Source organism: Pristiophorus japonicus, chromosome 8 (assembly GCF_044704955.1).
Source record: "Pristiophorus japonicus isolate sPriJap1 chromosome 8, sPriJap1.hap1, whole genome shotgun sequence".
Taxonomy (NCBI): domain Eukaryota; kingdom Metazoa; phylum Chordata; class Chondrichthyes; family Pristiophoridae; genus Pristiophorus; species Pristiophorus japonicus.
The window spans coordinates 239369175-239391480 of NC_091984.1; the positions used below are offsets into that span (position 1 = coordinate 239369175).

The 22306-nt window shown below is 53.8% G+C and overlaps 1 protein-coding gene across 1 annotated transcript in view; it reads left to right on the top strand.

The window, feature by feature from the left end:
* LOC139269264 (peripheral-type benzodiazepine receptor-associated protein 1-like) overlaps positions 1-22306 on the top strand; it is a 439285-nt gene that overhangs the window by 158393 nt on the left and 258586 nt on the right. The window contains exon 4 of the mRNA XM_070888352.1: positions 21581-21664. Coding sequence (XP_070744453.1) covers positions 21581-21664 — 84 coding nt within the window. The remainder of the gene's footprint in view (positions 1-21580; positions 21665-22306) is intronic.

The following is a 22306-nucleotide window of genomic DNA, read 5'->3' on the forward strand; positions in this document are numbered from 1 at the left end:
GAGGGGTTTAACCCCTCGTCCCCCTGGGGTTTTACAACCTTGGGCTCGGCTGGCTGGATGGAAAATGACACAAAATTCACAATCAAAATGGGTGAAAGTTGGCGAACTGCTGGATACGCTAATCCTGCGGCAGCAGTTAATTTAGTCCCCACTGTTTGCGGCTCATTGCTTGCTGATGACTTTAAACAACTAAAGCCGGCTTCCTCAGAAACTAAGCAAAGGCAAGAATTTGGGCGTTACCCTCTCCCGATGTTGGTAACGTGTCGTGAAAATACCGTCCCTCACGTTTTATTCCCCAGCTGTTCCTTCTCTATCGATATGGTTTTCCCCAAATGCCAGGATACTTCCATTTACGTCTTAACCCCGAGCTGGTCACCAGTGTCCCAATGTCACTGAGGGAGCACCGCACTGTCGGAGGGGCAGTACTGAGGGAGCGCCGCACTGTCGGAGGGGCAGTACTGAGGGAGCACCGCACTGTCGGAGGGGCAGTACTGAGGGAGTGCTGCACTGTCGGAGGGGCAGTACTGAGGGAGTGTGCACTGGCGGAGGGGCAGTACTGAGGGAGTGTGCACTGGCGGAGGGGCAGTACTGAGGGAGTGCCGCACTGTCGGAGGGGCAGTATTGAGGGAGTGTGCACTGGCGGAGGGGCAGTACTGAGGGAGTGCTGCACTGTCAGAAGGGTAGTACTGAGGGTGTGCCGCACTGTCGGAGGGGCAGTACTGAGGGAGCGCCGCACTATCGAAGGGGCAGTATTGAGGGAGTGTGCACTGGCGGAGGGGCAGTACTAAGGGAGTGCCGCACTGTCAGAGGGGCAGTACTGAGGGAGTGCCGCACTGTCAGAGGGGCAGTACTGAGGGAGTGCCGCACTGTCAGAGGGGCAGTACTGAGGGAGTGCCGCACTGTCGGAGGGGCAGTACTGAAGGAGTGCCGCACTGTCGGAGGGGCAGTACTGAGGGAGTGCCGCACTGTCGGAGGGGCAGTACTGAGGGAGTGCCCCACTGTCGGAGGGGCAGTACTGAGGGAGTGCCGCACTGTCGGAGGGGCAGTACTGAGGGAGTGCTTTCCTCCAAATTCAGAACTCGTCATCACGATTTGCGTTCTCTGTAACCATCGGGGCCAAAGCCCCCACTCCCATGGCAATTGACTCTCCAACCCCAGGGATATCCCTCCTATTTGTATTTATATTTCTGACTCACTGCTTTTTCCTGTTTGAATTTCAAGGGCCGGGAGGTTTGGGAAAGGGACCCATTGTGGGATAATCCCTAACTCACATTGCCGAGATCTGATCGTATCAGCAACCTGGGATACGAGCACACTAAAGAGTGAACATGAATTCCATGTATATTGCACCTTTTATGCCACGGCATTTCGTAGCCAATCAATTAATTCTGAAATATAGTCAGCGTTGTGCCGGAAATTACGGCAGCCAACGTGTGCGCAGAAAGCTCCCGGGAGCAGCAAATGAGGCGAATGAGCAGATAATCCAGGAACCTCGGAACAGGAGGAGGCCATTCAGCCCCTCGAGCCTGTTACACAGGAACAGGAGGAGGTCCATTCAGCCCCTCGAGCCTGTTACACAGGAACAGGAGGAGGCCATTCAGCCCCTCGAGCCTGTTACACAGGAACAGGAGGAGGTCCATTCAGCCCCTCGAGCCTGTTACACAGGAACATGAGGAGGCCCATTCAGCCCCTCGAGCCTGTTACACAGGAACAGGAGGAGGCCCATTCAGCCCCTCGAGCCTGTTACACAGGAACAGGAGGAGGCCCATTCAGTCCCTCGAGCCTGTTACACAGGAACAGGAGGAGGCCCATTCAGCCCCTCGAGCCTGTTACACAGGAACAAGAGGAGGTCCATTCAGCCCCTCGAGCCTGTTACACAGGAACAGGAGGATGCCCATTCAGCCCCTTGAGCCTGTTACACAGGAACAGGAGGCCCATTCAGCCCCTCGAGCCTGTTACACAGGAACAGGAGGAATCCCATTCAGCCCCTCGAGCCTTTACACAGGAACAGGAGGAGGCCCATTCAGCCCCTCGAGCCTGTTACTCAGGAACAGGAGGCCCATTCAGCCCCTCGAGCCTGTTACACAGGAACAGGAGGATGCCATTCAGCCCCTCGATCCTATTACACAGGAACATGAGGAAGCCCATTCAGCCCCTCGAGCCTGTTCTGCCATTCAATGAGATCATGGCTGATCTGCGATGTAACTCCACATAACTACTTTGGCCCATATCCCTTAATACCTTCGGTTACCAAAAAGCTATCCATCTCCAATTTAAAATTAACAATTGACCCAGCATCAATTAGTGTTTGCCGAAGAGAGTTTCAAAGCTCTACCTCCCATTGTGTGTAGTAGTGTTTCCTAATTTCGCTCCTGTAAGGTCTGGCTCTAATTCTTAACCCAAGGCCCTTAGTCCTAGACTCCCCAATCGGCGGAAGTGGTTTACGCTGATGTTGTTTGAGGGATAAATATTGGCCAGGACACAGAGGAGACTTCAAGCACATGGGGGTCTGTTGGTCGACTAATGTCCACCTCGGAGGGCAGGTGGGGCTTCAGATTAAGATTCTCATCCAGACTACAGCACCTCCCTTCAATCGTGCACTGAGCCCAGCTGATGTTCTCAGTCTGGGAGTTGGGACGTTGAACCCACAAGCGTCTGACTGGGAGGTGAGAGCGAGACGGACTGAGCCCGGGCTGACCAGGGACAAGGAGCGGGAGAGGGAGCTAAATCTTATATTTTAGCTCCAAGGGTTGATGGTGGCTCATGAGAATAAAAGCTTGGCCATTGCTGATACCAAGCGACGTATTCATCCCGCGCACAGTCTGATCTCGCAGCAACCTCCTGGAGCGGTTTTACACCTAGCCAATCGGGGCCACTTACTGCAATTACTTAAAACCTCCCAAATGCCTTCTCATCTGTTGAGTGATTACACCAGAGCAGTGTGCGGATCTGTACGTCTTTATTCAGACTTTAGGAGGTTAATACAGCTAACTGAGCTTTAACAATGATTGCCCTGAGGTGCGGTGGGCAATGTCAGCGGGTGAGGGAGGAGCCTCTCTGATCCCAAGGGCCTCATGTTCCTTTTCCACTTAGTCACTGTGAGCTCAGAGCTGGCTGCTGAAGATTAAAGATTCATTCTATTTCTGAACTGCACCTACGTGGGCAATACCTGCACAATGGGTCTATCTCAGAGAGCCTGTGCATGGTGAGTCAAATGGTTTGTTTGCAGATGCAGTGAGTGTTGTGGTGCAGTGTTGCGCTGTTTCTCAGTGGTGATGGGGTCTGTGGGGAGGGTCTGGGCTCGGGGGAGGGGCTGGGTCTGGGCTTGGGGGAGGGTCTGGGCTCAGGGGAGGGTCAGAGTCTGGGCTCGGGGGAGGGTCAGAGTCTGGGTTCGGGGGAGGGTCTGGGTTCCGGGGAGGGTCTGGGCTCCGGGGAGGGTCTGGGTTCGGGGGAGGGGCTGGGTCTGGGCTCGGGGGAGGGCTGGGCTCGAGGGAGGGGCTGGGCTCGGGAGAGGGTCTGCGCTCGGGGGAGGGTCTGGGTCTGGGCTCGGGGGAGGAACTGGGTTCGGGAGATGGTCTGGGTTCCGGGGAGGGTCTGGGCTCCGGGGAGGGTCTGGGTTCGGGGGAGGGGCTGGGTCTGGGCTCGGGGGAAGGCTGGGCTTGAGGGAGGGGCTGGGCTCGGGAGAGGGTCTGCGCTCGGTGGAGGGTCTGGGTCTGGGCTCGGGGGAGGGACTGGGTTCGGGAGAGGGTTGGTTCTGGGCTCGTGGGAGGGGCTGGGTCTGGGCTCAGGGGCTGGGTCTGGGCTCGGGGGAGGGTCTGGGTCTGGGCTCGGGGGAGGCGTCTGGGCTCGGGGGAGGGACTGGGTTCGGGAGAGGGTTGGGTCTGGGCCCGGGGGAGGGGCTGGGTCTGGGCTCGGGGGAGGGGCTGGGTCTGGGCTCAGGGGCTGGGTCTGGGCTCGGGGGATGGTCTGGGCTCTGGGGTTCCCACCCGTTGCTGGGCTGGATTTATTTAGGATGGGATGAAGGCAAGTGTTTATGTCGAGAGGGAAGGCAGGATTGGTCAGGAAGCTGAGATCGTGTTTGACACCAGCTGACCAGACTTCATCCCCCTCTCCTCCAGCTGTCAGCAAACTACACGGCTCAAAGGGATCACTTGTCAATGGGGAGAGAAAGAACTTGCATTTCACAAACTCGGGACGTCCCAAAGCGCTTGACAGCCAATGAATAATTTTTGGAGTGTAGTCACTGTTGTAATGTGGGAAACGCGGCAGCCAGTTTGCGCACAGCAAGCTCCCACAGACAGCAATGTGATAATAACCAGATAATCTGTTTTGGTGATGTTAGTTGAGGGATAAATATTGGACACCGGGGAGAACTCCCCTGCTTTTCTTCGAAATAGTGCCGTGGGATCTTTTACGTCCACCTGAGAGAGCAGACGGGGCCTCGGTTTAATGTCCCATCCAAAAGTCGGCACCTCTGACAGTGCAGCACTCCCTCAGCACTGCACGGTCAGCCTGGATTTACGTGCTCCTCCCTGGACTGGGACTTGAACCCACAACTTTCTGACTCCGAGGCGAGAGCGCTGCCCACTGAGCCATGGCTGACACTGTAATTTTTCATGATGTGCTGCCTGGCTCTTACTAAAGTGCCAGCACATTTTGCACACGGTGCAGTGTTTGGCCCACGGTGGGCCTGGACCCCGGCATAATCCCCAGTGAATACTACACGCTTCATGCCCAGTGCCTGATCGGGTACACGGTTTCACTCTGATACTCGCCCGAAATATTTCGTTGGGGGGGGAGGGAGGGGAGGGGAGGAGAGGGGGAGGGAAGGAGGCTGGGGCAGGGGGAGGGGTCGAGGCAGGGGCGAGGTTAGGGACGGTGGAGGTGGGGAGGCAGGGGGAGGTGGGGGGAGGGGTCGAGGCAGGGGCGGGGTTAGGGACGGTGGAGGTGGGGAGGTGGGGGGAGGGGTCGAGGCGGGGCGAGGTTAGGGATGGTGGAGGTGGGGAGGCAGGGGGAGGGGTCGAGGCAGGGGGAGGTGGGGGGAGGGGTCGAGGCGGGGCGAGGTTAGGGATGGTGGAGGTGGGGAGGCAGGGGGAGGGGTCGAGGTGGGGGCGAGGATAGGGACGGTGGAGGTGGGGAGGCAGGGGGAGGGGTCGAGGCAGGGGGAGGTGGGGGGAGGGGTCGAGGCGGGGCGAGGTTAGGGACGGAGGCAGGGGCGGAGGAGGTGGGGGGAGGGGTCGAGGCAGGGGGAGGTGGGGGGAGGGGTCGAGGTGGGGGGAGGTTAGGGACGGAGGCAGGGGCGGAGGAGGTGGGGGGAGGGGTCGAGGCGGGGCGGGGTTAGGGACGGTGCAGGGGCGGAGGAGGTGGGGAGGCAGGGGGAGGTGGGGGGAGGTGGGGGGAGGGGTCGAGGTGGGGGGAGGTTAGGGACGGTGGAGGTGGGGAGGTGGGGGGAGGGGTTGAGGCGGGGCGAGGTTAGGGACGGTGGAGGCAGGGGGAGGGGTCGAGGCAGGGGGACGTGGGGGGAGGGGTCGAGGTGGGGCGGGGTTAGGGACGGAGGAGGTGGGGGGAGGGGTTGAGGCGGGGCGGGGTTAGGGACGGAGGCAGGGGCGGAGGAGGTGGGGGGAGGGGTCGAGGTGGGGGGAGGTTAGGGACGGAGGCAGGGGCGGAGGAGGTGGGGGGAGGGGTCGAGGTGGGGGGAGGGGTCGAGGCAGGGGGAGGTGGGGGGAGGGGTCGAGGTGGGGGGAGGGGTCGAGGCAGGGGGAGGTGGGGGGAGGGGTCGAGGTGGGGGCGAGGATAGGGACGGTGGAGGTGGGGAGGTGGGGGGAGGGGTCGAGGCGGGGGGAGGTTAGGGACGGTGGAGGGGCGGAGGAGGTGGGGGGAGGGGTCGAGGTGGGGGGAGGTTAGGGACGGAGGCAGGGGCGGAGGAGGTGGGGGTGCAATTTAAGTAATACATTTGGGAATGGAAAAAGACGGAATGATACCAAGGGGATGAAAGTCTCATCTGGTTCGATGGTCCGGCCAGACTCCGAGCCGCTTTAGATGTCAACGGGATTTTCCAACTTGCAGCCGAAGATCAGAAATGAGTTTGCAGTGAACCCAACGTTCTTGTGCGTGCTCTTCATTTGAGGACTTTAGGATTTGGAAAGGAATTGAGCGGGTGGATAGAGAGAAACTATATCCGCTGGTGCAGGAGTCTGGGACAAGCGGGTAACCTTCAAATCAGAGCCAGGCCGTTCAGGGGAGAAGTTAGGAAACACTTCACACAAAGGGCGGTAGAAGTGTGGAACCCTCCCACACAAAACAGTCGATGCCGGCTCAATGAATCACTTTAAATCTGGAGGCCATTGAGCCCCATTCAATGAGATCATGACGATCTGGGACCTAACTCTATCCGCCCGTCTTTGGCCCATATCTCTTAATACCTTTGGCCAACATCACTAAAACAGATTATCTGGTCATTATTACATTGCTGTGTGTGGGAGCTTGCTGTGCACAAATTGGCTGCTGCATTTCCCACATTACAACAGTGACTACACTCCAAAAGTACTTCATTGGCTGTAAAGCGCTTTGAGACGTCCTGCGGTGGTGAAAGGCGCTATATAAATGCAAGTCTTTCTTTTCCCGAGGCTGGATTATGGGTGAGGGTAGGTGTGTGTGAGACGGAACCATACGGCTCTCTGCACAGTGACAGCTTTGCTCAGAGAGGAGTTGGCAGATGGAGGAATTGTCTCATCAGGCATGCCCGCTTTCAGAATCGCACACGTCTGGCTCCTGCTGTAATTATTCCTGATTTATCGACTCCTGCCGAACTTCTCCATTTGCGAGGTGTCTGTGACGAGCGAGGGGAATAAGCTGCTCTGTGGCTGGTGCACACGTGGGCTGAATGTGGAGCGGCACAGTGAAACACCACCATAGGTTGGCGTAGCTCAGGCAGCGGGTAGAACTCTCCACTTCCATTCCCGTCAGACGGACCAAGGATGGTCACATCGCTGAATGCCAGGCCTGCTGCCAGGCAGCTCTCTCGCCAGCCTCCTCTCTCTGTCTGTAACATTTTCAGACACGAGGCGCGAGAGTGCCAGACACTAACCGATGGGAAAGGACAGGACGATTCCCCGTTGATGCCGAGAAGTTGAAACTTCCCTCACCGGCTGCTCTGCAATTAAACTTCAGTTGGACTCAGACAGTGTTTACTTAACAGCAGTTGGCTTTTAAGGAAATAAAACTCTGCAGAATAATATTGTGAAGGACACGGTAAATCATTGCTGTCCTTATAAAAGCGAGCACCATCCGACAGATTGTGATCAATGCCGTGGAAGTTCTGCGTCGTGTGTGTATATATATAAAAATATATTTAACACATGAATAAAGTTTAAACACACGTGTTGCACATTGCATTGGAGGCAGTTCAGAGAAGGTTCATGAGGTTGATTCCTGAGATGAGGGGGTTGTCAGATGAAGATAGGTTGAGCAGGTTGGGCCTGTACTCCTTGGAGTTTAGAAGAATGAGAGGTGATCTTATTGAAGCGTGTAAGATAATGAGGGAGCTCAGTGTGTGTAGAGTAAAGCAGGCAGCACGGCAGTGAGCATATAGCGAGCAGTGCGGGCTCGTGGATCACCCGTTGAAGGCGACTGTCAGGGTTCTCCGTCACATTCCGTGACGAGTGCCGCCATCACACTTGCGGCAGAAGAGTGTCACACACCCACTGCAACCACGTGATTGGAAATAAAAACAGAGCATGCTGGAGAGAGAAACACAGTTAACGTTTCGGGTTTGTGACCCTTCGTCAGAACTGGAGAGAGTTCGAAATGAACAGATTCTTCAGCACTGAAAGGGGGAGGGGAAGAACAAAAGGGAAGGTGTGTGATAGGGTGGAAGGCAGGAGAGATTAGAGAGACAAAAGGGATGATGGGCCGAATTGAAATGGTAACGATAGAGGTTAGAAAAAGGTTAATCTGGATAGGGTGTGAATGCCATTATAGACAAAGAGAAACAAAAGAAAAAAAAACATAAGATGGGGGGGGAGGAAAGGGAGCAAAAGATGGCCAGAGGTTAATCTCTGAAATTGTTGAACTCGATGTTGAGACCAGAAGACTGTAAAGTGCCTAAACGAAAGATGAGGGGCTGTTCCTCGAGCTTACGTTGAGCTTCAGTGGAACAGTGCAGGAGGCCGAGGTCAGAGAGGTCAGAGTGGGAGTGGAGCGGGGAATTAAAGTGACAGGCGACCGGAAGCTCAGGATCACACTTACGGACTGAACGGAGATGTTCAGCAAAGTGGTCACCCAATCTACGCTTGGTCTCCCCAATGTAGAGGAGATCATATCGTGAGCAGCGAATACAGTATACTACATTGAAAGAAGTACAAGTAAATCACTATTTCACCTGGAAGGAGTGTTTGGGGCCCTGGACAGTGGGAAGGGAGGGGGTAAAAGGGCAGGGGTTGTATCTCCTGCGCTTGCACAGAAAGGTGTCGTGGGAAGGGGAGGGGGTGCTGGGGGTGACTGCGGAATGGACCAGGGTGTCGCAGAGGGAGCGGAACGCTGAGAGGGGAGGGGAGGGGAATATGTGATTGGTGGTGGGATCACGCTGGAGGCTGGTGGGGTGAAAGGTGAGGACAAGGGGAACCCGTCATGGTTCCGGGAGGGAGGAGAAAGGGTGAGAGTAGAGGTGAGGGAAATAGAATGGACATGGTTGATGGCCATGTTAACTATGGCGGAGGGGATTGGAAACTTCTGTAAACACAGTTTTAAAATGGGTGCAGGAACAGAGAGACCTGGAGGTGGATGTACACAAACCATTGACAATTTGATAAAGCTGTTTAAAAAAGCACGTGGGATCCTTGGCTTAAGAGTAGAGAAATAAAAGCCAGAAAGTTTTGCTTAACCTTTATAAAACACTGGTGAGGTCCCAGCTGGAGTATTGTGTCCAATTCTGGGCCCTACACTTTAAGAAGGATGTGAAGGCCTTAGAGAGGGTGCAGAGGGGATTTACAAGAATGGTTCCAGAGATGGGAGACTTCAGTTACATGGAGAGACTGGAGAAGTTGGGGTTGTTCTTAGGACAGAGAAGGTTAAGAGAAGATTTCATCGAGGTGTTTAAAATCATGAAGGGTTTTGATAGAGTCGATCGAGAGAAACGGTTTCCAGGGGCAGGTGGACACAGAATTAAATAATCGGCGATGGAACCAGAGGGGGAGGGGAGGAGAATGTGTTTACGCAGCGAGTTGTTGTGATCGGGAACGCGCTGCCTGAAAGGGCGGTGGGAGCAGATTCAATAGTAACTTTCAAACGGGAATTGGATAAATAGTTTAAAAAGGAAAAATGTGCCGGGCTATGGGGAGAGAGCTGGGGGAGTGGGACTGATTGGATCGCTCTGTCATGGAGCCGGCACAGGAACGATGGGCCGAATGGCCTCCTGTGCTGTGAGATTCTGTGAGCCTACAAGAAGGTTATGGGAGAAATTGGGAGAGGAGGGGATTGAACAGCAGGACGCTGGACTGATCCCCATCTCTAATCATTTCCCCACTGTGACGAGAGAGGGACGGTCAAGAATATCAAGCATGAAAAGGTGGCTCCAGTCCTGGTTGATTAAGGGGCGAGAGAGGGCAAAAGTCAGTAAAAAACAAAGGATTGTATGTCGAGGAATGGGAGCACATTGTGAGCTTGCAGCAATTGATGAGAGGACTGTGGATTTTACAGTCCAAATACTTTGAGAACATCAATTCTACCTCAATCAACCATTGGGCTCCAAAAGCTGGCTGTTTTCTGAAACAAATAATCCAATGCCCATATATTGAGGGTCTACAACACCTGCCCCGGGACACCTCGCAGGACATGTCAATAACAACACAAATATTAAGCACGATTTATATTTTTCAAAGAGAGTTTCAAAAGAATGTTTCGAGACTCTCCAGCTGGGGGAACAGCCTCTCAGCACCTACACTGTCAATCCCTATAAGAGTTTTTTAATGTTTCAATGAGATCACATCTCATTCTTCTAATTCTAAGGAATATAGGCCTAGTTTTCTCAATCTCTCCTCATTGGACAAGTGTCTGGAACCAGGGGTCACAGTCTCAGGATAAGGGGTCGGCCATTTAGGACTGAGATGAGGAGGAATTTCTTCACTCAGGAGGGTGGTGAATCTTTGAAATTCTCTGCCCCAGAGGGCTGTGGAGGCTCAGTCTCTGAATATATTCAAGGCTGAGATCGCTAGATTTTTGGACTCTCGGGGAATCGAGGGATATGGGGATCGGGCGGGGAAGTGGAATTGAGGTCAATGATCAGCCATGATCTTATTAAATGGTGAGCAGGCTCGAGGGGCCGAATGGCCGACTCTTGCTCCTAATTCTTATGTTCTTAATCACCCATCCCAGGAATCAGTCTGGTGAACCTTGGTTGCATTCCCTCTGAGGCCAGTATATCCTTCCTTAGGTAAGGAGACCAGGGCCTGAAATTCAGTCCCACTGGAAAGCTGGTGCACCCCCACTGTTTTGGGGCCATTAGCGCTGAAAATTTTCCATGGCTGGGCCTCCCCATATTCAGCTCCAAAAGTGAACAACTGTATTCCAGCGCTAATGAACCCTTCCAAAGTGGATTTTTCAGCAGTGTGGTTATCTTAATTTGAGCGCTATCACCTCCGAGAAATTCAGCATGCAGGTAATGGTTTCTGATGAGCCAGCTGCTCCCTGGCCTATTTAAAGACCCAGGTTTGCAGCAAGGCCTTGAGGGGGGGAAGGAGGTTGCAAGGACGGCTGGTATAAGAGGTGCAATGAGAGCCAACAGGTTCACTGATCTGGAGCTGGAGACACTGATAGACGGTGTAGGACAGAGACAAATATTGTTTCTTGATGTGGGGAGACCTGGCAGTCAGGCAGAACATGATGTGTGGAGGGAGATTGCTGGGGAGGTGTCGGGCACCTCCATATATGTGAGGACGCACTCTCCCAGGAGGGTGCTGGCCAGTCTGCACCCGGCCCTTCCAGGCCCAGAGGTGTTCCAGGATATCCTAGAAGGACAGCTGTAGGTCCCAGACAACAACCACAGCAGCTTCCCGGACCCAGGATGCAGCGTCAGGGGTAACAGTTAGGTGTAGTGTTGGGGTAGTCACACGTAACAGGTGTTATAGCACAGGGGTAAAAAATGATTCGAGTATTATATTCTTAATGTTCTGTTTTTGCAGTGATTTGGATAATTTGATAAATATTTATTTTTAGCGCATATATCTGGTCAGGTGTTTCATCTGGGAGTGGGCAGTTCTGCGTTAAGGCTCTCATTGGGATGGCCATTGAATGTGGGAGCTGAAGGGTCATGTGTGGATGGGATTATCTGAAGCGAGCAACTACGGGACGCAGCTGCAGCTCCCTTGCAGGGCTGCGATGGGGTCGACACCTCCTCACTCTGGGGCAACGGGGATCCTCTTCCTCCTGCTCCTCCTCCTCAGGTGGAATTGCTGGCTCGACCTCCAGCCGCTGTCCCCTCAGGATGGCCAGGTTGTGCAGCATGCAGCAGACCGCGACGATGATGGAGACCCGTTGTGGAGAGTACTGCACGGTGCCACCAGAGCGGTCCAGGCACCGGAACCTCTGCTTGAGGTTGCAGCCCGCGTGCTGCAGAGCTCACCGCTGCAAACCTACCTTTACCGTGGCTTCATCCCCTCGGTTACGTCGGAAGTGCACACCACTCAAACGCCCCCTCCCCCCGCCCCCGAGCTGAATGTGGCTCGGGGGGGGAACACCAGACCGCGCAGTAGCAGTCCCATCGGGGACGGTGAATTTCGGCCCCCAGAACTGTGCACAATACTCCAGGTGTGGTATCACCAGGGCCCCATATAATTACAGCAAGACGTCTTTACTCTTATACTGCAATCCCTTTGTGATAAAGGCCAACGGACCACTTGCACACACAGCACATCAGCAAGTACATCGGTGCAGTCACCCACAAGTAAAGAATGTTCTTCACTCCCCCAGACAGCGGAATCCTCGGGGAGGTGTTTGTATAATTACAGAGCAAGCTGTAGACTTTCAGTCCTGTACCAAGAATAAATGTTTTGAAAGCCCACAAATTGGTGGAATGTCGTCATTAACATCCCACGCCTTTCCTGGAGAGTTTTCTGGATATTTGGGTATCTGGATATATCTCTGCACTCCTCAAATTCTGCCGTCTTGAACATCCTCATTCTAACGGCTCGGTCTTGCCTTCAGCGTTTCATTTGCGGTTTTCCAATCCGCTGGGACCTCTCGAGAATCCAGGGAATTTTGGTAAATTACCACCAATTCATCCACTATCTCTGCAGCCACCTCTTTTAAGACCCCAGGATGCAGGCCATCAGGTCCAGGAGACTTGTCCACCTTTAGTCCCATTAGTTTGCCTAGTACTTTTTCTCTAGTGATAGTGATGTTTTAAGTTACCCGCCCCCCAATAACCCCGTGATTATCAATTATTGGGATGTTTTTAGTGTCTTCTACCGTGAAGTCCGATACAAAATATTTGTTCAACGTCTCTGCCATTTCCCTGTTACCATTATTAATTCTCCAGTCCCATCCTCTAAGGGACCAACATTTATTTTAGCTACTCGTTTCCTTTTTACATACCTGTAGAAGCTCTTACTATCTGTTTTTATATTTCTTGCTAGTTTACTCTCATTAGATATCTTCTCTCTCTTTATCATTTTTTTAGTCATCCTTCGCTGATTTCTAAAAATTTCCCAATCCTCCGGCCTCCCACTGTTCGTCGCAGCATTGTATGCCTTTGTTTTCCATTTAATACCATCCTTTACTTCCTCAGTTAGCCAGGGATGGTTCATCCTTCTCTTCGAGTCTTTCTTTATCACTGGAATATATCATTGCTGAGAGTTATACCTCAGCTCCTCAGCTGATGAAACTCTCGTCCATGCCTTTGTTACGAGAAGATTTGACTGTTCCATCGCACTCCTGGCTGGCCTCCTACATTCTACTCTGCGTAAACTTGAGGTGATCCAAAACTCGGCTGCCCCATGTCCTAACTCGCATCAAGTTCCGCTCACCCATCACCCCCTGTGCTCGCTGACCTACATTGGCTCCCGGTTAAGCAACGCCTCGATTTCAAAATTCTCATCCTTGTTTACAAATCCCTCCATGGCCTCGTCCCTCCCTATTTCTGTAATCCCTCCAGCCCCACAACATAGAAACATAAAGAATAGGTGCAGGAGTAGGCTATTCGGCCCTTCGAGCCTGCACCACCATTCAATAAGATCATGGCTGATCATTCCCTCAGTACCCCTTTCCTCCTTTCTCTCCATACCCCTTGATCCCTTTAGCCGTAAGGGCCATATCTAACTCCCTCTTGAATATATCCAATGAACTGGCATCAACAACTCTCTGCGGAAGGGAATTCCACAGGTTCACAACTCTCTGAGTGAAGAAGTTTCTCCTCATCTCAGTCCTAAATGGCTTATCCCTTATCCTTAGACTGTGACCCCTGGTTCTGGACTTCCCCAACGTCAGGAAGATTCTTCCTGCATCTAACCTGTCCAGTCCCGTCAGAATTTTATATGTTTCTATGAGATCCCCTCTCATCCTTCTAAACTCCAGTGAATACAGGCCCAGTCGATCCAGTCTCTCCTCATATGTCAGTCCAGCCATCCCGGGAATCAATCTGGTGAACCTTCGCTGCACTCCCTCAATAGCAAGAACATCCTTCCTCAGATTAGGAGACCAAAACTGAACACAATATTCCAGGTGAGGCCTCACCAAGGCCCTGTACAACTGCAGTAAGACCTCCCTGCTCCTATACTCAAATCCCCTCGCTATGAAGGTTAACATACCATTTGCCTTCTTCACCGCCTGCTGTACCTGCATGCCCACTTTCAATGACTGGTGTACCATGAACCCAGGTCTCGTTGCACCTCCCCTTTTCCTAATCTTCCGCCATTCAGATAATATTCTGCCTTCGTGTTTTTGCCACCAAAGTGGATAACCTCACATTTATCCACATTATACTGCTCCTGCCACTCGTTTGCCCACTCATCTAACCTGTCTAAGTCACCCTGCAGCCTTTTAGCGTCCTCCTCACAGCTCACACCGCCACCCAGCTTAGTGTCATCTGCAAACTTGGAGATATTACACTCAATTCCTTCGTCTAAATCATTAATGTATATTGTAAAGAGCTGGAGTCCCAGCACTGAGCCCTGCGGCTCCCCACTAGTCACTGCCTGCCATTCTGAAAAGGACCCGTTTATCCCGACTCTCTGCTTCCTGTCTGCCAACCAGTTCCCTATCCATGTCAGTACATTACCCCCAATACCATGTGCTTTATTTTTGCACACCAATCTCTTGTGTGGGACCTTGTCAAAAGCTTTTTTCCAAATGCACCACATCCACTGGTTCTCCCTCTTGTCCACTCTACCAGTTACATCCTCAAAAAATTCTAGAAGATTTGTCAAGCATGATTTCCCTTTCATAAATCCATGCTGACTTGGACTGATCCTGTCACTGCTTTCCAAATGCGCTGCTATTTCATCTTTAATAATTGATTCCAACACTTTCCCCACTACCGATGTCAGGCTAACCGGTCTATAATTACCCGCCTTCTCTCTCCATCCCTTCTTAAAAAGTGGTGTTACATTAGCTACCCTCCAGTCCATAGGAACCAATCCAGAGTCGATAGACTGTTGGAAAATGATCACCAATGCATCCACTATTTCTAGGGCTACTTCCTTAAGTACTCTGGGATGCAGACTATCAGGCCCCAGGGATTTATCGGCCTTCAATCCCATCAATTTCCCTAACACAATTTCCCGCCTAATAAGGATTTCCTTCAGTTCCTCCTTCTCACTAGGTTATTTGTGTCTTCCTTCGGGAAGACAGAACCAAAGTATTTGTTGAACTGGTCCATCATTTCTTTGTTCCCCATTATAAATTCACCTTCCTGCGAGGGACCTACATTTGTCTTCACTAATCTTATTCTCTTCACATATCTATAGAAGCACCCCGAGATCTCTGCGTTCCTCCAATTCTGGCCTCTTAAGCATCCTTGATTATAATCATTCAATCATCGGTGGCCGTGCCTTCAGCTGCCTGGACCCCAAGCTCTGGAACTCTCTCCTTAAACCTCCCTGCCTCTCTGCCTCTCTTTCCTCCTTCAAGGCACTCCTTAAAAGGTTTTGACCATCTGCCCTAATTATCCCGTCTTTCGGATGAGACATTAAACCGAGGCCCCGTCTGCTCTCTCAGGTGGACGTAAAAGATCCCATGGCACTATTTCGAAGAAGAGCAGGGGAGTTCTCCCTGGTGTCCTGGGACCAATATTTATCCCTCAGCCAACATAACAAAAACAGATTATCTGGGTCATTATCACATCGCTGTGTGTGGGAGCTTGCTGTGCGCAATTTGCCTGCCGCGTTTCCCACATTACAACAGTGACCACACTCCAAAAGTACTTCATTGGCTGTAAAGTGCTTTGAGACGACCGGTGGTTGTGAAAGGCGCTATATAAATGCAAGTCTTTCTTTAATATCTCCCCATGTGGTTTGGTGTCAAATTCTGTCTGATAGGCGCTCCTATGGAGCACCTTGGGACGCTTTACTATGTTAAAGGCACTATATAAATGCATGATGTTGTTGTTGAGGAATGCGGGATGTATATCGGACGTCTAACTCTGACCAGCCCCATTCTCGCCGGTTACTGTTCAGTACTGACACCAGACCAGGGAATGGAGACAAGTTATTTTCCTTTGTGAACACTATATACCATGCCATGTGACCCGTGCGATGACGCACTGGCTGTATACTCTTCCTCACCCAGCCTGGCTCAGGCTACCAGACCCAGTGTCCACTTCCAGTCACCATACTTACCGGGTTTCCTGTCTACTGGGGTCGTTTACATAGACAGGCTGACGCCAGGTGAATAAAGAGCATGAGAGGAGGAGTGGGGGGGAGTAACTTTCAACTGCACCCCCCAGGTGGTAACCAGAACAACAGCTTGCCTTTATATAGCGCCTTTAACATAGTAAAAATGTCCCCAAGGCGCCTGACAGGAGTGTTATCAAACCAGATTTGATACCGAGCCGCATTGGGGGATATTGGGTAGGTGTTGAGGAGGAGAGAGAGGTGGAGAGGTTTAGGGAGGGAATTCTAGAGCTTGGGGCCTCAGCAGCTGAAGGCACGGCCACCGATGTGGGAGGGGGACTTAATGCTGTATTTTATTTCTATGTTACTATTCGCAAGTGACTAACCCTGTGGAGCGAGCATCCACAGCCTGTACGACCCGCCCGAGCTTTCTTCCATTAAAATCAATGGCATGAAAATGGGATGGGCTGTCCGATGGGTGATGGGCTCCACCCTGGGGGGCGGGGGGGCAAAGTTGCAATCCCCCCCCCCACCCCCCCACGAGAACTTAAAAAGTTGAAATGTCATTTTTGCAACATTTTCGTTCCCAATAAAAATCTTTTCAGAAAACATGGGGTTAATGAAAGTGAAAGACCTGCATTTCTATAGCGCCTTTCACATTGTCTTAAAGCACTTTGCAGCCAATGAAGTACTTTTAAAGTGTAACCTCATGGCACTATTTCGGAGAAGAGCAGGGGAGTTCTCCTCGGTGTCCTGGGACAATGTGTATCCCTCGACCAACATCACTGAAGCAGATTATCTGGTCATTTATCTCATTGCTGTTGTGGGAGCTTGCTGTGCGCACATTTTCTGCCACGTTTCTCACATTACAACAATGACCACACTTTAGAAGTACTTTATTGGCTGTGAAGCGCTTTGTGACGTCCTGAGGTTATGGAATGTGCGAGTTCTTCCCTTTCATTTGCAGCGCCTTGTCGAAATCTGAGGAGCTGTTCCTCGAGCGTACACTGTCCCAGTGAAGCTGAGCTCACGTTGAGCTTCATTGGAACAGCGTGAGAGGCCGAGGTCGGAGTCCGAGGGGGACTTAATGCTGTATTTTATTTCTATGTTGCTATTCATTGAGATATAGAGCGACCATGCTGGGGAATACATTACCATTTAACAGTTGTACAAAGCTCACAGCTGCTGAATCTCACAGCACAGAGGGAGGCCATTGGGCCCATCATGCTTGTGCCGGCTCTGTGAGAGAGCGATCCGATCAGTCCCACTCCCTGCCCTTTCTCCAGGGCCCTGTAAATGAGTTCTCTCCAAGCACCGGTCCCATTGCCTGTGGAAACTGCTTCCACCGCCCTTTCACACAGTGCTTTCCACATCATCATAACCCTGTGTGTGAAGATATCTCTCCTCATCTCCCCTCTCGTTCTTTAGCCAATGCTTTTAAATCTGTGACCTTTGGTTACCGACTCTCCCGGCAGAGGAAACACTTTCTCACAACCTGCTCGATCAAAACCCTTCATCATTCTGAATACTTCTAATAGGTCTCCCCTTAACCTTCTCTGCTCTGAGGAGAACATTCCCAGCTTCTCCAGTCTATAATAATAATAACAACTTTTATTTCTATGGCGCCTTTAACGTAGTAAAACGTCCCAAGGCGTTGAACAGCAGTGTTACAGACAAACAGATAAATTTGACACCGAGCCAGAAAAGAAGAATTTAATGCAGATGATGAAGCATCTTAAAGGAGGAGAGAGAGATAGAGAGGGGGGAGAGGTTTAGGGAGGGAGTTCCAGAGCTTGGGGCCCAGGCAGCTGAAGGCACGGCCACCGATGGTTGACCCCCATCCCTGGCACCATTCCGGTAAATCCCCTCCGCACCCTCTCCAGGTCGTGGACACACTTCCTAAAGTGCGTGTCCAGAATTGGACACAATCCTCCAGCTGTGGCCTAACCAGTGAGTTGGAAAGGTTTTAGCATAACTGCCTTGTTCTTGTATCCATTGCCCCTATTTACAAGGCCAAGTATCCCATACACTTTCTTAGCCGCCTTATCAACATTCACTGCCACCTTCGCTGAGTTGTGAATATACATCTTCAGCAAGAGAAACTTGCTTTTCGACAGCACATTTCACCACCCTCTGGGTGAAAAAAGTTCTTCCCAAATCCCCTTTAAACTTCTACCAATTACTTTAAATCTATGCCCCTTGGTTATTGACCCCTCTGCTAAGGGAAATAGGTCTGTCCTATCCACTCTATCCAGGCCCCTCATAATTTTATACACCTCAATTAGGTCTCCCCTCAGCCTCCTCCATTCCAAAGAAAACAACCCCAGCCTATCCAATCTTTCCTCATCGCTAAAATTCTCCAGTCCAGGCAACATCCTCGTAAATCTCCTCTGTACCCTCTCCAGTGCAATTACATCTTTCCTGATTTGTGGTGACCAGAACTGCACGCAGTACTCCAGCTGTGGCCTAACCAGTGTTTTATACAGTTCAAGCATATCCTCCCTGCTCTTGTATTCCATGCCTCGGCTAATAAAGGCAAGTATTCCGTATGCCTTCTTAACCACTTTATCTACCTGGCCCTGGGCCAACTTCCCTCCAGTCAGAGAAACATCGTCCACCACTGCTCCCCCTCCCCCACCATCCACCAGTGCTCCCCCTCCCCCACCAGTGCTCCCCCTCCCCCACCAGTGCTCCCCCTCCCCCACCACTGCTCCCCCTCCCCCACCGTCCACCAGAGCTCCCCCTCCCCCACCACTGCTCCCCCTCCCCCACCACTGCTCCCCCTCCCCCACCGTCCACCACTGCTCCCCCTCCCCCACCGTCCACCACTGCTCCCCCTCCCCCACCACTGCTCCCCCTCCCCCACCGTCCACCACTGCTCCCCCTCCCCCACCACTGCTCCCCCTCCCCCTCCGTCCACCACTGCTCCCCCTCCCCCACCACTGCTCCCCCTCCCCCTCCGTCCACCACTGCTCCCCCTCCCCACCACTGCTCCCCTCCCCCACCGTCCACCACTGCTCCCCCTCCCCCACCATCCACCACTGCTCCCCCTCCCCACCACTGCTCCCCCTCCCCCTCCGTCCACCACTGCTCCCCCTCCCCCACCACTGCTCCCCCTCCCCCTCCGTCCACCACTGCTCCCCCTCCCCCACCACTGCTCCCCCTCCCCTCCGTCCACCACTGCTCCCCCTCCCCCACCGTCCACCACTGCTCCCCCTCCCCCACCACTGTTCCCCCTCCCCCACCGTCCACCACTGCTCCCCCTCCCCCACCGTCCACCACTGCTCCCCCTCCCCCACCACTGCTCCCCCTCCCCCTCCGTCCACCACTGCTCCCCCTCCCCCACCGTCCACCACTGCTCCCCCTCCCCCACCGTCCACCACTGCTCCCCCTCCCCCACCGTCCACCACTGCTCCCCCTCCTCTCCCGTCCACCACTGCTTCCCCTCCCCCACCGTCCACCAGTGCTCCCCCTCCCCCTCCGTCCACCACTGCTCCCCCTCCCCCACCGTCCACCACTGCTCCCCCTCCCCCACCACTGCTCCCCCTCCCCCTCCGTCCACCACTGTTCCCCCTCCCCCACCGTCCACCACTGCTCCCCCTCCCCCACCGTCCACCACTGCTCCCCCTCCCCCACCGTCCACCACTGCTCCCCCTCCCCCTCCGTCCACCACTGCTCCCCCTCCCCCCACCGTCCACCACTGCTCTCCCTCCCCCACCGTCCACCACTGCTCCCCCTCCCCACCGTCCACCACTGCTCCCCCTCCCCACCACTGCTCCCCCTCCCCCACCGTCCACCACTGCTCCCCCTCCCCCACCACTGCTCCCCCTCCCCCTCCGTCCACCACTGCTCCCCCTCCCCCACCATCCACCACTGCTCCCCCTCCCCCACCGTCCACCACTGCTCCCCCTCCCCCACCGTCCACCACTGCTCCCCCTCCCCCACCGTCCACCACTGCTCCCCCTCCCCCACCATCCACCACTGCTCCCCCTCCCCCACCGTCCACCACTGCTCCCCCTTCTCTCCCGTCCATCACTGCTCCCCCTCCTCTCCCGTCCATCACTGCTCCCCCTCCTCTCCCGTCCATCACTGCTCCCCCTCCTCTCCCGACCATCACTGCTCCCCCTCCTCTCCCGACCACCACTGCTCCCCCTCCTCTCCCGACCATCACTGCTCCCCCTCCTCTCCCGACCATCACTGCTCCCCCTCCTCTCCCGTCCATCACTGCTCCCCCTCCTCTCCTGTCCACCACTGCTCTCTGCCTCCTCTGTCACCAATTATGTCATCAAGTTATCACCGTCCCTATAATTCCATGTGCTTCTATTTTCCGAATAAATCTATTAGATGGCACTTTATCAAATGCTTTTTGCAAGTCCAAATTTACAACATCTACTTCACTGCCCTCATCAATCCTCTCTGAGTTCTTTGATGAAGCAGTCAGCTTAGTCAGACACAATTTGCCTTTAACAAATCCATGCAGGCTGTCCCTTATTAACCCAGGCTTGTCCAAGTGAGGATTAATGTTGTCCTTGACAATGGTCTCTGATAGTTTACCCACCACTGACCTTAGACGGATTGGCCTGTAGTTACCAGGTTTATCCTGCTCCCCTGTTTTGAAGGGGGTGTAACATTCGCAATCCTCCAGGTCTCTGGCACCAGTCCCATGTCCATGGAGGATTGAAAGATTGTGGTGAGAGTGTCTGCTATCTCCATCCTTGCTCCCCTCAGGAACCTGGGATGGAACCTAACATCTGATTGAGACGGGGGACTTGTTCACTTTGAGTGAGGCCAACCTGTTGAGCACCTCCTTTCTATCGATGTTCATCCTATCCACTATCTCTACTCCCCCCTCCTCCACTGCCACATTAACTTCATCCTCGTCTTCTGTGATCGACGTAACGTCCTCCCTCAGCACCTCCGATACCACCCCCTGCCGTCCCAAGAACATTTCTTATCCCTAATCAGCTTCAGTCGGTTGGATTTAATTGAAAGCTGGATAGAAAAGCTTGATGCTTTGACCACACAGCAGGTTGTTTTATACATTATCCATTATTCATTGGCCTGAGACTGCTATTACACTAATATGGTTTTTTAAAGCCCTCTCCGTTCATTAGTAAAGGTCAGATCCACTATCCCAGCAACCATTGCATCGCAGCAGCAAGGACAAGACAAACTGCTCACAATACATGCTCAGCAGAGATCACGGGCCCTCCACACTCGGCACAGCTCAGCTGGTGGGACCCCCGGGACCCCTGACAGCACAGGGGGGGACCCCCAGGACCCCGATACTGGGGGGGACCCCCGGGACCCCCCGACAGCACTGGGGGACCCCCGGGACCCCCAACACTGGGGGGACCCCTGGGACCCCCGACCGCACAGGGGGAACCCCCTGGACCCCCGACAGCACTGGGGGACCACCGACAGCACGGGGGGACCCCGGTACCCCCGACCGCACAGGGGGGGACCCCGGGATCCCCGATACTGGGGGGACCCCCGGGACCCCCCGACAGCACTGGGGGACCACCGACAGCACGGGGGGACCCCGGTACCCCCGATGCTGGGGGACCCCTGACAACACTGGGGGAGCCCCGAGACCCCTGACGCTGGGGGACCCCCGACAACACTGGGGGAACCCCCGGGACCCCTGACGCTGGGGGACCCCCGAGACCCCTGACAGCACTGGGAGATGGGGCACTGAGGGACGACATCAATCACCCGGGTCTGTCCAGACGTTCAAACCGCTGCCTTTCTCTTAACAGGAGACTGAGCTGAACAGGAAAAGGAAGGAATGTGAGAGTCTCGGGGAGGAGGTGCAGAAGAAACAGAGAAGATGCCAGAGCTTGGTAAGTGAACACAATGCTGCATCCTTGTCAGATAAACCACTCTGTACAGGGCAGGAACGTTAAACCTGGATAGCCTGCAATAAGCCAGCGTGTGACCCATTGGCACTGTGTGTTACTGGGGGAGGTCAGAGCAAGCTGCCTGCATTTAAATAACGCCTGCCCCAATCCTCGGAACCTCCCAAAGCGTTTAGCAGCAATGTGTTGTTCTCTTGGTCAGCAGCCACTGCTGTTCTGTAACGGAGCGAGGTTGTGTGCAGATACCGGCTCACAGGGATGATGAGATGGGGCTAACTACACGTGGCTCACAGTAACTGTCCCAGTCAGGTCGTCAGTTCAAGTCCCACTCCAGAGAGTTGGGCACATAATCCAGGCCAACACTCCCACACTGAGGGAGTGCTGCACTGTCGGAGGGGCAGTGCTGAGGGAGTGCTGCACTGTTGGAGGGGCAGTACTGAGGGAGTGCTGCACTGTCGGAGGGGCAATACTGAGGGAGTGCTGCACTGTCGGAGGGGCAGTACTGAGGGAGAGCCGCACTGTCGGAGGGGCAGTACTGAGGGAGCGCCTCACTGTCGGAGGGGCAGTACTGAGGGAGTGCCGCACTGTTGGAGGGGCAGTATTGAGGGAGTGCTGCATTGTCGGAGG